Source organism: Salvia hispanica, chromosome 1 (assembly GCF_023119035.1).
Source record: "Salvia hispanica cultivar TCC Black 2014 chromosome 1, UniMelb_Shisp_WGS_1.0, whole genome shotgun sequence".
In the NCBI taxonomy this organism is placed as follows: domain Eukaryota; kingdom Viridiplantae; phylum Streptophyta; class Magnoliopsida; order Lamiales; family Lamiaceae; genus Salvia; species Salvia hispanica.
In genome coordinates, this window is record NC_062965.1 from 836,860 (window position 1) to 853,044 (window position 16,185).

Consider the following 16,185-nt stretch of genomic DNA (forward strand, 5'->3'; position numbering starts at 1 on the left):
GGAAAAGTAGAGAGAGTGATGTTTTGATTTTAGGAAACGTTTCATTTTTAGTGAGACAACCCAAAAAGGAAAACGTTGTATTTCTAAATGGGACAGAGGAAGTAATTAGTATTGGGATATAGGGGTTTCATTTTCAGAAATACTATAACACTCCTCAATTAGGGAGTAGTAATTCATAAGATCTCAATTTTTCATATAAAAATGTAATAAAAGGGAAAATTGTTGAAATTCCAATAAAAATTTCATTTTTCTTTTTGCTCAAAATCCAGGAATATTACAACGTTCGATAAGTTTCAAAACTCGAGCAGATTCGACGTATACACTGAATTACTAAAGGGGAAGAGCATAGTACATGTCACCGTTGAGCTGAGATCAACTTTTCACGCTCCCAAAGAATCTGGAAAGCGGTAAAGGCCCGTTGGATTCCTCATTTTCACTGCTCGAGTGCTTTGACCTTGAGCGCCGCTTCTTCTCTTTCTTGCTCCGCCTTGACCTTGACTTTGATCGCTTTGACTCTCTCTCGTCATCATCACTGCTCGATGTTTCTGATGACGAGCTTGAACTGGAATCCGAAGATCTCCTCGAACGCTGAAATTGACATGTCGTGTGTAATTGATTACAATTAGCATTCATAATGAGGTACTGTAAATACTTTTTTTAAAAGAAGCAGCTCGACCTTCATTTGATAGTTCAAGCAACTAGAATAATATCGTTATAAAATCAGTCCTTCGGTAACGTTGAGAGGAAAATTGAGATGGCAGTTTCTAAAGGGGCAGAACGAACCTAAACAAAAAGGGGGTCGAGAGAAGGATGATTATGATGCTAAATGAAGTAACCATTCAGTCAGAAAAAGCCATATTGTTGCTCGAATTCTAGGTAGTTCAAAGAGTTCTAGCAGTGGATATGGCGCAATCCTCTAAACTTACCTTCATCAATTTAGTGTTTTTCCTATCTCGTATTGTTAATGTTTACGGTGCCTTTTTAATAACAAACAGAAATATAAGCCGCGGTAACATCATTGTGAATCATAACTACAAGTAGAATATCTAAATGGGAAGTATGGTAATGCACCTTTCGCTTCTTGCTGCTGTGTTTCTTTGAATCTTTGTCCTTCTTATCTGCAAAAACAGTACAGATAACATAAAGAGCTAGTTTTGTTTATAGGCAAAAAAATCATTGGCTACTCAAAAAATTACCCCTTTTACGCCTAGATTTGCTGCTGGAGTGGTTTTTCCCTTGTGCAAGTTTACGTGATCTTTCAGCGTCTAGCTGAGCCCTATACTCTCTCATCATCTTGTCTTTATCCGCTTCCAACTCTCCCCTTCTCATTTCTTCCTCCTAGCAAATACATCGTTAGACTCTGAAATATTTATGCAAACAGACCAGAACTGCTTAAAGCTTGAAGCTGAACCAATTAAAAATACAGAATTTGTAATGAGGCTTATTTTGAGCCCACAACATGGAAAACAATGTAAGATTAAAAGCACATAATCATAAATAACCTTTTGCTTCTTCTTGTACTCCTCCCACGTAATTGTATGAGAAGTTTTGAGACTTGCCAAACGAGCAGCATGCCATTCTGGTGAATGAAATGAACCATCCACCTGCGACAGTCCTCATCAGAAAAGTACAGACGAAACGCATCGAAGTAGCAGCAGCAAATAGCACTCGAAATTCGTCCGGCAACAACCAAATATCTCAATCAATTGGTGAGACAAATCCAGTCTAACTAGCACTAGAAATGTAAAATCTTCCTCTGAATGTCGGACGATGTTTAAAACTGAAGAACCGGAAGCCTCAAAAATAACATTGCACTGCTAATATCAAGTCAAATTACCCTCTTTGTTCAAATAATACATTGCACATTCGACAACATTATCGATTTTCCACGTATAGCATTCCAACTTAAATCATATCAACAGAGGCACAAAGCTTCGTCATTACCAATACCAATAGTAAGTAGCTAGTGTTTTGTTTTTCTTCTCTTTCCACTCAACCAAGCTCATCATAGATGGATGTTAACAGTTAACAAACTCATCGACAAATTAACAAAAAAAAAACAAATCAGAATCAGATTTATCCTATTTTTTTCTTCAGCACAGCCTCAAACTGAGCAAGAGCCAATGCTCATAGCTTCAAGATTTCCAAAACCCTAACAATCCCCCCAAATCACTAAATTCTAATCTATCCAGCTAATATCAGTTCCACAACACTCTTTCTCAGCAACAAATTCACAACTACACATTGTCATCCTAAATCCTCCAAACTCAATTCAATTAAGCAATTAACTCATTAAGGCATATCACGAAGTTTAGCATCTCCGTCAACTAAATTCCCTAAATTGAACATCTAATATGAGAAATTAACAACAAGCGCTGCATAATACAGTATGAAAGGGTACGAACCATGCCATCTTCGACCTCATCCGGCGCGGCGGAGCTCGAGCCGAGCCGAGATCTTTGCATCGCTTTGTACGCTTGATTTTTCCCCATTTATCGAGATAGTAAATTCTGCAATTTTATCTAACAATTGCCGAGAAGAATTTCGATACGAGATTCATGAAAAAGGCAGGGAATCGGAATAATTGAATTCATTCCATTGATTTATGGAGAATTGTTGAGGATGAAAATGGTGGTTTTTTGTTGTTTGTGCGAACTTGTGAGGTTGAAGAAGGGTTGGAATTTGTGGCTGATTTAATAATTAATAGTATTAATAATTCCAAATTTATTAACAAATTAAACTTAAATAAAATTAAAATTAACATTACCATTAGATTTAAAATTTTGGATAATTTTAGTGGGTATATTTTGCTAGATTCAATGAGCATCAGTGCACCATTTCCACATACACACAATTTATATATTAATTTATGAGTAAAGGTCAAATGTGACACGTGGTCATTTTATCAATTTGGTCTTTAACATTATCATTTTGATTATTTGGTCCCTCACAAATAAACTCAGACTCGAATCGGTCTTTACTTAATAGAACCGTGCAAAAAATAGACGGTGATTGCAATTTGACTATATTAAATTACTAATGGTAATTAATTATACCTAATTATAATTCTTTTCCTATAATTATAATTCTTTTCCTATAATTAAGTATAATTAATTACTATTAGTAATTTAATATAGTCAAATTGCGGTCACCGTTTATTTTTTGACGGTTTTATTAATATTATTATTTATTGATTGTACAAATTACGTAGAAATAAAAGCTCTTTTATCTATGTATGAATGTAGAAATGTATAAATAAAATAAATAACATAAACAAGTTGACTAAACGAGAGCAATATTAAAGTCACATATATTAATTAAAGATTTGTACCATAATGATTTAAGCATTCCATATAATTAAGCATAATCACGTTTTTCAAATTTTCAAGATTCAATTTTTAAGAACTCGAGAAAAGAAGAATTATTTTTTTTGGTGGACAAAGATTCGACTAATGGGCTTCTACAATATTTGGGTGCGTTAATATAATTTTGGGCTTACAATAATTGATAGGAAACCGTTTTGGGCCGAAATTACGAAATATAGCTTAGTATAATTTTCATAAAACTATTGAGGCTAGTCACACAAGCTTATCAAAGTAAATATACATAAATGAATAACTATTCTTAATTAAGTACTTGTTATGTTTAAATAATTTATCAAATGGTTTAAAATTTAAAATTATATTTTATAATATTGATATCTAAAATAAATTCTAAAAAAACGGGTGGGCATTTATAAAAAAAACATTATAGTTTATCGGAAGATGACTTGAGCTCAATTAAATTATAATTATATGAATATGTGAAAAGTAACAAATAGATTCCATCAAACTTTGAAATACTATTGAATACAATTAATAACTTTAGAGGCTTAGACAAAAATTGAGTATCCAAATGTTGTCAAATAATTGTAATCCTTGATTGTAGTAGTTGATTATGTTAAAAGGAAAGCTAATAACCTTAAAGGCCACATTTACATTCTAGATACCAAATGCGTATGGCTAAAATTTGACTTATAAAGTTCAAATTTTGTCAGACTATTGCAAACCTTGATTATTGCAAAAGAGAACAAAAAGTGTTAGAATTCAAATGTAATGATTGCAAAATACTATAAAGTTGAATATTTAATGGTATCTTAAAAGCTTTTCAAATTAAAGATTTATGTCTTTCAAAAAGAATGTACCATAATTGACATGAGTGCTCCAAAAAAGTAATCCATGCACAATTAGCAAGATGGCTTATTTGTTAAAAAAGTAATTATATTAAATGAGTAAAGATAAACAATCCCATTATACCACTCACGGTATATTATGGAGTATTTTGTAGATTTACTTTTGTAATAAAATTCTAAATTACTAAAATAAATCAATTAAATAAAATTATTAATTTATAGATTTGTTAAAAATTCTTTCTAAATATAGCCCCATCATTCTAACTAAATTTTATTTAAAATCTTTTTTCAATCATTTATTATATTCTTCAATAGACGAGAAAGGATGAGCTATGATATTTTGTAATTATTAGGTATTGATTGTGAGAGACAAAATATGTCATGCTATTTAATTGGCCTTGAGAGGCGATATAGTATACGTGGAGTAAAAAGTATATGTATCAAAATTTCATGTAATAAATGAAAAACAAATACGTTAGTATATACATTTTGAAAGCATATCATGTCCCTATAATTGTCATTTGTCACGCAATATACAAGAACAATAATTCGCTTAGGTTAATTCTTATTTAAATAATAAAAGTAATCAACCTAATTATACTATATATGAAAGTTTATGGATTAACTTGAGTTTGCGCTTTTTAGGCAACCACACCCTCAATTGAAACATTTTTACATTATATAGTTATTCATTTATCAGTTGAATGTAGACCAATAGGTTGTTTATGATCGGTAAACGAAATTGGAATTGAATTGAAATTCAAATTAAAAAATAAATGTTAAATTTAGTACTTGTTCAACTTTTAAAACTAAAATTTATTTAATAACACTAAGATCACTCATAGAATAAGAATTTGTTTGTTTAATGGATATTCGACAGTATGGAATATACACCCTCCGTCTACGATTAAGAGTCTCATTTCTAAATGGCACGTGTTTTAAGAAATGTTAAGAAAAGTGGGTGGAAAGTTAGTGGAATAGGGGTCCCACTTGTATATATTAGTTTTAAATGATACGTGAGTGGAATGGGTTAGTGGAATGTGGGATCTCTTTACCATTTATGATAATTATGAACCGGACCTCTTATTCATGGACGGACCAAAATAGAAAAACGGGACTCTTATTCGTGGACGGAGGGAGTATTTGGTAAGTATTGAGTACGTACTACTCTTATTAGTTTATATACAAATAATATATAAAAAACTATATATACATACCTCTACTGGTTTGTGTTAAAATGACAATTCCTCTTAAAGTGACATCGTGACACCACTTATACAGCAATATTATAAACGCTACACAGCAATATTACAAACACTACACAACAATCTATAGATTGATGTATAGTGTGTCGAATATTACTGGACAAGAAAAATTGCTGGATAAAGAACAATAAATTGCTGGCCGTCTTTTTCAGAATTTTTTTTTTTGCCACGTGGCAGTTTATTTTTCGTCCACATGTACAAATGATTGGCTATGAATGGTGGTATGATGTTATTTTAAGGGGTGACCCTAACATACCCCTACCTCTACTGGTTTATATATTATGCATATAATATTTGTTTTTATTATAAATAATTAACAGAGAGTAGATAATGAAACCTTAAACTTGATGATAAACGAAAAACATGAAATTAAAAGAATTCAGAAAAAAAAGGAAATAATAAATCAAAAGACAATGATAATGGCTCTGCGACAAAGAAGAGTGAGGTCACATAGTAAACCCGTGAATTACGCTTTGCCTACTGTGGAAATTTAAAGGCAACGGCCTAGATATATTCGTTACATCATAATAATATAAATATAATTAATTTCATATATAGATTGAGTATTTTTTATTCTAAACATTTAATTCGAATGGCATTAATATTTTTATACTTGTAGATTTCAGTATGTCATACTCCCTCCGTTCCATAGTAGTAGAGTCATTTTGTCACTTTGGTACGTTCCATTGTAGTAGAGTCATTTCCTTTTTTGGTAAAAGTCAACACATCTCTTCCCACTTACTTTACTCTCTCTTACTTTATTATCTCTACATCTCTCTACCTTTTTCATTTTTTACTTTATTCTTCATTTACTTAACTCACCTAACACAACTTTTTCTTAATCTCCGTGCCGAAAAGAAATGCCTCCACTACTATGGAACGGAGGGAGTAGTACATTATTTTATACGCGACCTCTAGGTTTTAGCCTATTACATTTGATTTCTCGTACGTAATTAACCTATCATATGCCTTCGTGCTCGAATTGAATAGTTTATCTCACCTTATATCTATTTTAGATTTTCACGTATCACCATTAACTAGTTATATCGGGTAACTTATCATGATATGGGTCTAGATCATCGTGAATCGATAGTTATAGTTGAAATTCTAGTCTGATCATATCGAAATGTGGCTTATCATGACGATTGAAATACTATGTATGTATGTGTTTTGTATTAGGTCCTCTTTTCTGTATTTTGATTCAAATAATCATGTGGAGAACAATGTAAGCTCAATTTAAGATTTTCTAGCTATTGTTTTCCATATCAGGTCTGTAAAACAATAGCTAATCAATAAAGGTATCTACAATGGTGGTCCTCTTGGGCATGCCCAACAAACTTGGCCCTGCCCATGAAAACTTGGTCACCATCCGGGCCACTATTTTTTTTTATATTTGAACAATTAAAATTATTTTCATACATTTTTGTTATATTTTAATATTACTAAAATTATATACCTCTATAATAATTAAAAAATGCATACTTTAAAAAAAAATGCATACTTTAAATGTGTTCAAAATTAGGAATTAGGGTTTAGAATTGAGAAAGATAATAAAAAAATGGGAGGAATATAGTATTTATAAAAACAATTTTCGAAATTAAAAAAAATATATATATGATCAAGGGCCGCGGCTCTCGGCCCTTGCAGTGGCGGGCCGAGCTGCGTGCCCAAGAGCCTCGGCCTGGCCGAGAGCTCGGCCATCGCTCGTCCACCCCTCCAGGCCCCATCCTCCCCTCGGCTCAGTAGTGGGGGACCGCGCCCTGCCCAACCCCGGGCCAAGGGCCCGCGGCCCTCCAACTGTGGATACTCTAACTAGTGATTTTATGTTATTTTGTTTTTTTTTTATTTCCTATTAACTAGTGATTTTCATTAGTTTGAAATTGAGTTCAATATATTTGCTACTAGAGGTGTCAAGTGGGCCGGGCCGGCCCAGGCCGGCCCGGGCCCGCTGAGGCCCACTGACATTTAGGCCCAGCCCGGCCCAGGCCCATGTCTGAAGCGGGCCGGGCCGGGCCTGGGTTTTGGTATTTTTAATGAGCCCAGCCCGGGCCCGGGCCCATTTGGCAAGTGGGTCGGGCTGGGCCGGGCCGGGCTGGGCCGGGCCCAGTTTGCTAATTAATTAAATGGCTAAATAAAATTATACTTACATTCATTGCATGCATAATAAATTATAGAACTATGAAAAAAAACAATTATTGAACTATGATATGGTGTGGAGTAATATAAGTATAGGTTAATCAATCAACTAATTACATGCATATAAATTAATTTTGTTCCTATAATCCCACTATTCCCACAAAATTAGGAGTTACATATGATATGCTACTATTATGGAACTATTTTAAATATTACTAGTAATAAATCAAATATAACTACTATCTATAATTATGCAAATCAACTACAATTATGTGAATTAAATGTAATTGGAAATCAAATTTAAATAAGTGTTGACTTAAGTTAGTAATTAAATTAATTGAATTTTTTGCATAATATTATTAATAAAATCTATGATTATCTTTAAAATATATAAATATAAAATGACATGCAATCTAGTAATAAATTAATAGAAAAGATATGAATATGTAGAGATAATATCTAAATTTTTTATCCATATGAATACACGTATGATAATAAAGCATAAAACATAATAAAGATATGAATATGTAGAGATAATATCTAAATTTTTTACCCATATGAATACATATTTATACATATCACATAAATATAAATGACTAATCAATCACTTTATATATGGAACTAATCTCTTCAATTATATAAATCAAGTAATAAATTCTAAGATACACTATTTTTAAAAGGAAAAGTAGTTAACAATTAATCTATATAACCATGGAAATAAAATTTGAAAATATAAGTTTTGATTTAGATTAATTAGGTAATTTATTTAATACTAAATAGAATAAAGAATATGTATAATATGATATGAAAAAAACAAATATATTCACATAATTAAGAATATATACTATAAAATTGAGATTTTGCCGGCCTGGGCCGGTCCTGGGCCCGGGCCGGTCCTGGGCCTGGGTCGGGCTTTAAGTGGGCCTGGGCCCGGGCGGGGCCTGGGTTTGAAGAAAGGCCCAATTGGAGCCCGTTTAACCTACTAAGCCCAGCCCAAGCCCGCTTCATTTCATTGGTGGGCCGGGCCTGGGTCGGCCCATACCGGGCCTGGGCCGGGCTGGCCTGGGTCGGCCCGGCCCGTTTGACACCTCTATTTGCTACCTTAAATGGTGCAATAAATGTTGTTGGCGCCGTAACTAACAATATATATGCTGATGTAGAATATTTATTCGAATCCTTATTCGATGAATGAAAATGCTCCAATCTCGAGCCTCATGACCCTATAGTTCAAATTAAGATGACATATTTTTTTTCTTTTTAGTTTGTCCCAATTAAGATGATACATTTTCCTTTTTAGTAACTTTTTATCTTCAATAAATTCACTTTACCATTTTTTCCACTCCTATTAAAATATTCATATTTCTCTTTCTCTCTAATTTAATACTTTCACACATATTTTCTCCCTCTAATTTAATACATTAACCAATAACTCATAAAATCTCGTGCAGGCTAAGGAATATGTCTTCATAGCCGGGACGGAGAGAGTACTATTTTATTCTCTTATCAAACTTGAATCAATTAAATAACCTGATACTATGATAATTAAATATTAAGTACTGAAATACTACAGTATAACTTATTTTAATCAGAAAAAAAAAAGAATATCATAAAATTGAGTAGAGATACCATGCTCTATGTGAGAAGCATGTAGCATAGAAAACAATTTCAAGAAAAAACCCAAACACAATATTTTTGTATGTCTTGTTGTTGGCGAAGACAAAAACCCAAACCAGAAAAGGTGTGTTTTTTGAGCTCACGAATAACAAGGTTTTTTGTGTGTGTTGTATGTGAAATTGAAGAGCCATTTTCATGCTTTGATACCCCACAAATTGGCAGATTCACATTTCACAGTTCACAGCTTTGCTATAGCTGGCCATCACTTCTTTTTTTCACTGTTTGTATCTATATTCGTGCAGAGATAATTCTTTTCATTTTTTATTCCTCTTCATACTTACATTTTGATTTGACATATTGTATAAAGTTGCATCTAATATATTATAAAAAATTATTAAATCAAGAGTTATAAAAAATTCAAATTTTAAAATATCTTTGGAATTGGTTAGCTTATGAGTATATAAATAAATGCAAAGTTTATCACATTTAAGATTCTGGAACAAAATATATTATTTTTATATTTACACTAAAATAAATACAAATTAAATTTTCAGATTTTGTTAATATGAAAAGTAAATGAATCAAAGATATTTTTTAAAATTTAAATATAGTGTAAATAATTAAAGTAAAATAATACTACTAGATTTGAGAGGTAAAGCATAATTCAAACCATTGATTTGTGATCTGGTAATGTATATAGTTTCTATTTGTTTACTGTGAGAATATTTTAATTGGATTGCATTCCACCTATGTATATAAATATTAGGTACAGTTGAATATATAGAATTAGAATGGAACCAAGATTTTGTCAAGATACCGACCTTTCCCATTTATGATACTCCTCATCTTTACTAATACTAAAGCCTCATCTTTACTAATACTAAAGATGATCCATTTTTTTTTCAATAGAAATGATTTATTACTAAAAATTAAAATATTTTTATTTTTATTTTATTTTCTCGTTCTTATTTTACTTTCTTCACGTAACATATAAAGTAAAATTACATAAAATCTCGTACGACCCAAACAATGATCATTTTCCTTGGGACAAATGGGAGTACAACAATTACTCCCTCCGTTCCCTCATAGTTGAGGCGAAACTTTTCGGCACGGAGTTTAAGAAATGAATGTTGAGTGTGTTAAATAAATAGATAAAAAAGTAAGAAAGAGAAAAAGGTATAGAGAATAAAGTAAAAAGTGAATAAAGTAGAGAGAATAAAGTAAGAGAGAGTAAAGTAAGAGAGAGGAAAAAATTACTATAAATGGAAATGACTCAACTATGAGGGAACTTCCCGAAATAGAAAAATGACTCAACTATGAAGGAACGGAGGGAGTACAATAAAGGATACTCACTCCATCCGCCATTAAGAGTTGTATTTCTTGACGACACGAATTGTAATAAATATTAAGAAAAATAAGTGAAATATTGATCTCATTTGTATATATTAATGTGGTTTTAAATGAAATATGCGTGAAATAAGTTATTATTGGAACCTTGGAGTACTTTTTAAACTTTGTCTGTTTATTTTTTTATAAATTGTGAACCATCTCTCCCATAAATAATATCCCTTCATCCGATAAAATTATATGCATTTTTCATTTTTGTCATTGCATTAAAGTGTGAGTATTTTCATCAACTCATTATATATATACATTAATTTATTTACAACTTATATTACTATAAACTATAAATTATTATTACAACTTACTCCATTAAATGTTAAACATATGTGGATTCCATTAAATGTTAAACATACGTGGATTCCATTAAATGTTAAACATATGTGGATTCAACTATTTACTAATACTATTTTAATTATTTTTCTGTCTATCCCTATTAATTTACTAATTTTATATAAATTTTTATACGATTTTAAATGCAAATAAATTTTTTTTTATGGGACAAGAGACTAGGAATAATTCATGTGGCCTAATATAGCATAAGAATTAAAGGAGGTAGGGAGTGGGGTTGGTTGAGGCGTAGGAGGGTACACATCAATATATATGGATAGATAAGTTAAATTTTGGCAGTAAAAGGCTGCAAATCCCAAGAGACAACATTTTGTGAATCGTCAGATAATATTTTAGACCTGTTGTAAAATCTAATCTTCATAATTCATTTACTATTACCATGAACTTTGTAGACTCTCTTTATCTATACTTTTCTTTCTATGTTTCCATTATGTTATTAAGACAATCATATTCCAACATATCCCTTTCTTTGTGGATAACTTATTTTTCGTATATATAAATATATTTGGAAACATAAGGTAATTGTCATAAAGAGAACCAAATAAATTTTACTCTCCATGAGATTCTTTATCCACGAGCATATCTAACTTAGGTGTATTATTTTGAACCGACACGAATTTTAAGGATTATATTATAAATTGCGGACGGATGTAGTATAGAATAATAGGGAGTACTACTCTAGCACTAGTTAATTACATAAATATAAAAAACAAAAGGATGATGAAGCACTAAATATAGTTGACTAGTATATACTCCCTTTTGTCTGCGAATAAGAGTCTCATTTTTCCATTTTTATCCGTCCGCGAATAGAAGTTCCGGTTCACTTTTACCATAAATGGTAATAGCATCTCACATTCCACTAACTTATTCCACTCACATTTCATTTAAAACTAATAACATACCCAAGTAGGACTCATATTCTATAAACTTTTCTCCATCCACTATTCTTCATTTCTTAAAATCCATACCAACCGACCGATAAAACACTCAAGTACTATTAAAAAAACAAAAAAAAAAACAAAAAACAAAAGGATGTTATTTTTATGTGCCATCTTTTCCATATTCCACCTTTCTTTGACCTCTCCAATGAAAAGCCAATTAATACTCCTTTCCACTCTCTGAAACCTTGTCACTGGCGGCATAACTCCTCCAACCCCACCACCACCACCACCACCACCTCCACCTCCACCTCCACCTCCCTCCGCCGTGAATGAACTAACCAATCCAACCCACATTACTCCCCCCAACACAAAAATGCCCCATCCCCACCTCCCCCCCGCCGCCACCCTCACCTCCCTCCTCCTCCTCCTCCTCTCCTCCGCCGCCACATCCCTCCCCCACCGCCGCCTCCTCCACCAGCCCCTCTTCCCCTTCAACCCCATCTCCAACCCCCCTTCCCCGCCCCCTCCCCGGAGCCCCAACTCCCCAAATTCCCCCTTCTCCTCCTCCCTCCCCCTCCCTCCCCCTTCACCTCCCCCTCCCAACCCCTTCTTCCCCTCCTCCTCCCTCCCTCCCCCTCCTCCCTCCACCTCCTCCCCCGCCTTCTCCACCTTCCCCGCCAACATCTCCTCCCTCGTCCTCCCCTCCTCCCACCACCCCTCCCACAAACCCCTCAAGCTCCTCATCTCCCTCATCCTCTCCCTCTCCCTCCTCGCCCTCGCCTCCCTCCTCCTCCTCCTCCTCCGCCTCCGCCGCCACTCCCCTCCCCCCAAACCCGACTCCCTCCGCCTCTTCCCCCCGACACCCCCCTCCGACTCCAAACCCCCTCCCCACACCCCCTCCTCCTCCTCCTCCTCCGAGTTCCTCTACCTCGGCACCCTCTCCACTCCCCCCAACCAGCCCAACCTCACCTACCACCGCCTCGGCTCCCCGGAGCTCCACCCCCTCCCCCCTCTCCCCCGCCAGCTCTCCGCCCAAATCCCCCCGGAAAATCAAGAAAACGATCAAGGACAAGGTGGAGAAGAAGAAGATGAATTCTTCTCCCCACGAGGCTCGAACAAAAACCCCACCGAATTCAACAAGAGCAGGAGCCTCAACTCCCTCCCCTTCAACTCCCCGGCCTACTCCATCTCGCCGGAGCAGAGCCCCTCCGTCGCCGCCACCGCCGCCGCCGCCAGCCCGGACAGCCTCGCCAGCTTCCCGGGCCCGCTGCGGCGATTCATCCCTCCTCCGGCGGCGGCGTTCTCCCCGTTCTCGCCCTCCTCCACGGAGGAGGGCGGGACCACCACCCGAGACTGCTCCCCGCGCGCCTCGAGCTTCTCGGGCGGCCCTCCCGCCCCTCCCCCGCCTCTGGCCCGGCCGTGGGACGCTGCGGCCGGGCCTCCGGAGCTCGTGGCCCCCACCAGGAAAGTGGTGGGGGCGGAGAATTCGGGGGAGGTTTTGAAGCCGAAGTTGAAGCCTCTGCATTGGGATAAAGTGAGGGCTAGCTCGGACAGAGCCATGGTTTGGGATCAGCTCAAATCTAGTTCATTTCAGTAAGCAAAACTTTACTATTTTTGTTTAGTGGAAATTGCAATTTTAAACATTCCACGAAGTTTTAATTTTTCTAGTTTATCTCATGAATTGAGTTTGAAGTGAATCTTTGTTGACGTGGATTAAGATTTCAAAATGGATTGATATGTATATCACGAAAAAGATGCGTGTATAATCCAAAGTGTAGTCAAAAGGAGTTTGGTGATTTAAATGTGAATATTCGATCTAAAATTCAACTCATGGGTTAAACTAGAAAAATTGAATCTTGGTGATTTAATTAGCGATTTTAAACTTTGTGAGATAGACCGGGTATTTACCAAACTTGGTGATGCAAATGGCTATTTACCCTTTTGTTTATGTTTATGTGTTTTTTACGTAGTATTGAAATCAGATATTTTTATTGGAATAATGTTAGTACTAGGAAATTGATGTACATTTATTTGGATATATGTTGTTGCGTGTTTACGAGTCCAAAGACGAGGCCGATTTGCCGGATTTAAATGTAACAGAGGCTGAAATATGTGATAGGTTGAACGAGGAGATGATCGAGACGCTGTTCATGGCGAACTCGAATGGAAATGGGAAAGACGGGGTCAGGCGCCAGTTGGTCACGGAAGCCAGCCAAGAGAACCTCGTGCTTAACCCGAAGAAGTCTCAGAACATTGCTATACTGCTGAGGGCTCTGAATGTGACCGTTGATGAAGTTTGCGAAGCTCTCGTTGAAGGTGAGGAGCGTGTTTTTATATCTCCTGTGTTTGCTTTTTGTGTGTGTCGGGATGTTTTTTTGATCGTGGTTTTGAAGCATTGGATTCTTGTGCTCTCGTGTTTGTTGTTGTGCTTGTTTTGCATCTCCTATGTTTGCTTTGTCGAAAGTAATGAGATTCGTGTTTGGAGCATGGTTTTGTGTATGTCGAGATGTTTATGATCGTGGTTTCGAAGCATTGGATTCTTGTGCTCTCGTGTTCGTTGTTGTTGCTGAGCGCTTGTTGTTTCTGCTTCTTCTTGTGGTTTACTCTCTTGATTATTTTGATGGAAATATGCAACAATAAGAAAAATCATGTTTTTATAAATGTGAATAATGAGAGGGTTTAGCCATTCATTGTTCTGTGTTTCTAAAGTTCTGGTCTCTTGTTGCTCGTTTGCCTCGATGAAACAGGAAACGCGGATGCACTGGGGAGCGAGCTTCTTGAGAGTTTGTTGAGGATGGCGCCTACAAAGGAGGAAGAGCGTAAGCTAAAGGAATTCAGAGATGAATCGCCTTTCAAACTTGGTACGGCTGAGGCGTTTCTCAAAGCAGTGCTCGATATACCTTTTGCGTTCAAGAGGGTTGATGCAATGCTCTACGTTGCCAACTTTGAGTCAGAAGTCGAACACCTTAAGAGGTCGTTCGACACGCTAGAGGTAAATCTACTCAACTCGGATTTTTCGCCCTAGACTTTTACAGCTGTGTGTATTTGCTGTTTAGATGTATGGTTGATCAGGTCAAATGCGACTGTCGTTCGGATAGAAATCTGAACTTATATAAGAACGACATAAATGTGGTTTTTCGGTTTTGGTTCGGTTATGCTCGCCTTGTTGTATCTGCTAAAGAGTGTTGATCTCGATGCGTTTTCGTTTCTTGTATGCAGTTGGCTTGTAAAGAACTCAAGAGCAGCAGAATGTTCCGGAAACTGCTAGAGGCCGTGCTCAAGACCGGGAACAGGATGAACGTTGGGACCAACAGGGGTGACGCCCATGCCTTCAAGCTCGACACACTTCTTAAGCTCGTAGATGTGAAGGGAGCGGATGGCAAGACAACACTTCTTCACTTTGTCGTCCAAGAGATCATCAGGGCGGAAGGTGCACGCCTCTCCGGTGTTGACCAGAATCCGACTGCCCCGACGCCCACCCTCCAAGACGAATTGGAGTACCGGAAGCTAGGTCTTCAAGTCGTCTCGGGATTGGGCGGAGAGCTCACGAACGTGAAGAAAGCTGCTGCCATGGATGCTGATGTGCTCAGCAACGACGTAGCAAGACTAGCCGCTGGGGTTTCGAAGATCACCGAGGTGCTCAAGCTGAACGAGGAGCTCCCCTCGAAGGAGAGCAGCCGGAGATTCGCCGACTGCATGAGCGAGTTCTCGAAGAACATGGAGACCGAGATCGTGAACGTCCAAGCTCAAGAGGGCATAGCGCTCTCGATGGTGAAGGGTTTGACCGAGTATTTCCACGGTGACTCGGCTAAGGAGGAAGCCCACCCGTTGCGGTTGTTCATGGTCGTCCGCGACTTCCTCTCGACTCTCGACCGAGTCTGCAAGGACGTTGGCAAGATCAACGAGCGCGCCATGATGAATTCGGGCCGGCCGATCCCGATGCCCGCGGCTCCTAGCCTCCCTCAAGTCTTCCCCACATTCGACGAGAGGCCGCAGAGTAGCTCCTCCGACGGCGAGGGTTTTTCCTCGGAGTAGCGCCTCCTACCACGGGTGAAACGACATCGTCTTCGGCATTTTGTTGGATGCAGCTTCGAATTATGTGGTTTTTGAACAGAATTGTGTGATGCAGAAATCAAGTGTTTCTCCTCTTTGCATTGATGGAGAAATCTTGTAGGGGAATTTGTCAATTGGTTTATATGTAATAATGTAACATATGCTAAGTGACTTTATAATACTAGTAATCTTGTTTTTATTAGATCAAACTCTCTTGCTAATGTGATGATGAATGTAAGTATGTGATTTATTTAGGATTTTTTTTGCCATTACACTTATCATTTTATAATTCAGCAATTCTCACTATACACCC

At 36.6% G+C, this 16,185-nt stretch overlaps 2 protein-coding genes across 2 annotated transcripts; one reads left to right on the forward strand and one right to left on the reverse strand.

The window, feature by feature from the left end:
• Window positions 1-219: 219 nt before the first annotated feature.
• Window positions 220-2,667, reverse strand: LOC125213617 (protein FAM133-like). Its single transcript, XM_048114266.1, has 5 exons — window positions 2,406-2,667; window positions 1,503-1,604; window positions 1,197-1,338; window positions 1,072-1,118; window positions 220-588 (listed from the first exon to the last, which is right to left on the reverse strand). The coding sequence occupies exons 1-5, from the start codon at window positions 2,490-2,492 to the stop codon at window positions 373-375; spliced, it is 594 nt and encodes a 197-aa protein (XP_047970223.1). The 5' UTR covers window positions 2,493-2,667; the 3' UTR covers window positions 220-372.
• Window positions 2,668-12,192: 9,525 nt separating this feature from the next.
• Window positions 12,193-16,126, forward strand: LOC125208473 (formin-like protein 1). Its single transcript, XM_048108100.1, has 4 exons — window positions 12,193-13,412; window positions 13,939-14,135; window positions 14,567-14,811; window positions 15,039-16,126. The coding sequence occupies exons 1-4, from the start codon at window positions 12,193-12,195 to the stop codon at window positions 15,852-15,854; spliced, it is 2,478 nt and encodes an 825-aa protein (XP_047964057.1). The 3' UTR covers window positions 15,855-16,126.
• The last annotated feature ends 59 nt before the right edge of the window (window positions 16,127-16,185 follow it).

Coding starts and splice junctions, on each gene's coding strand:
- LOC125213617 (XM_048114266.1), bottom strand. CDS start 2,492: ATGGGGAAAAATCAAGCGTACAAAGCGATGCAAAGATCTCGGCTCGGC. Junction 1,605..2,405: donor ATGAGGTCGAAGATGGCATG/GTTCGTACCCTT, acceptor GGACTGTCGCAG/GTGGATGGTTCATTTCATTC. Junction 1,119..1,196: donor CAAATCTAGGCGTAAAAGGG/GTAATTTTTTGA, acceptor CTGTTTTTGCAG/ATAAGAAGGACAAAGATTCA.
- LOC125208473 (XM_048108100.1), top strand. CDS start 12,193: ATGCCCCATCCCCACCTCCCCCCCGCCGCCACCCTCACCTCCCTCCTC. Junction 14,136..14,566: donor TTGCGAAGCTCTCGTTGAAG/GTGAGGAGCGTG, acceptor TCGATGAAACAG/GAAACGCGGATGCACTGGGG. Junction 14,812..15,038: donor GGTCGTTCGACACGCTAGAG/GTAAATCTACTC, acceptor TCTTGTATGCAG/TTGGCTTGTAAAGAACTCAA.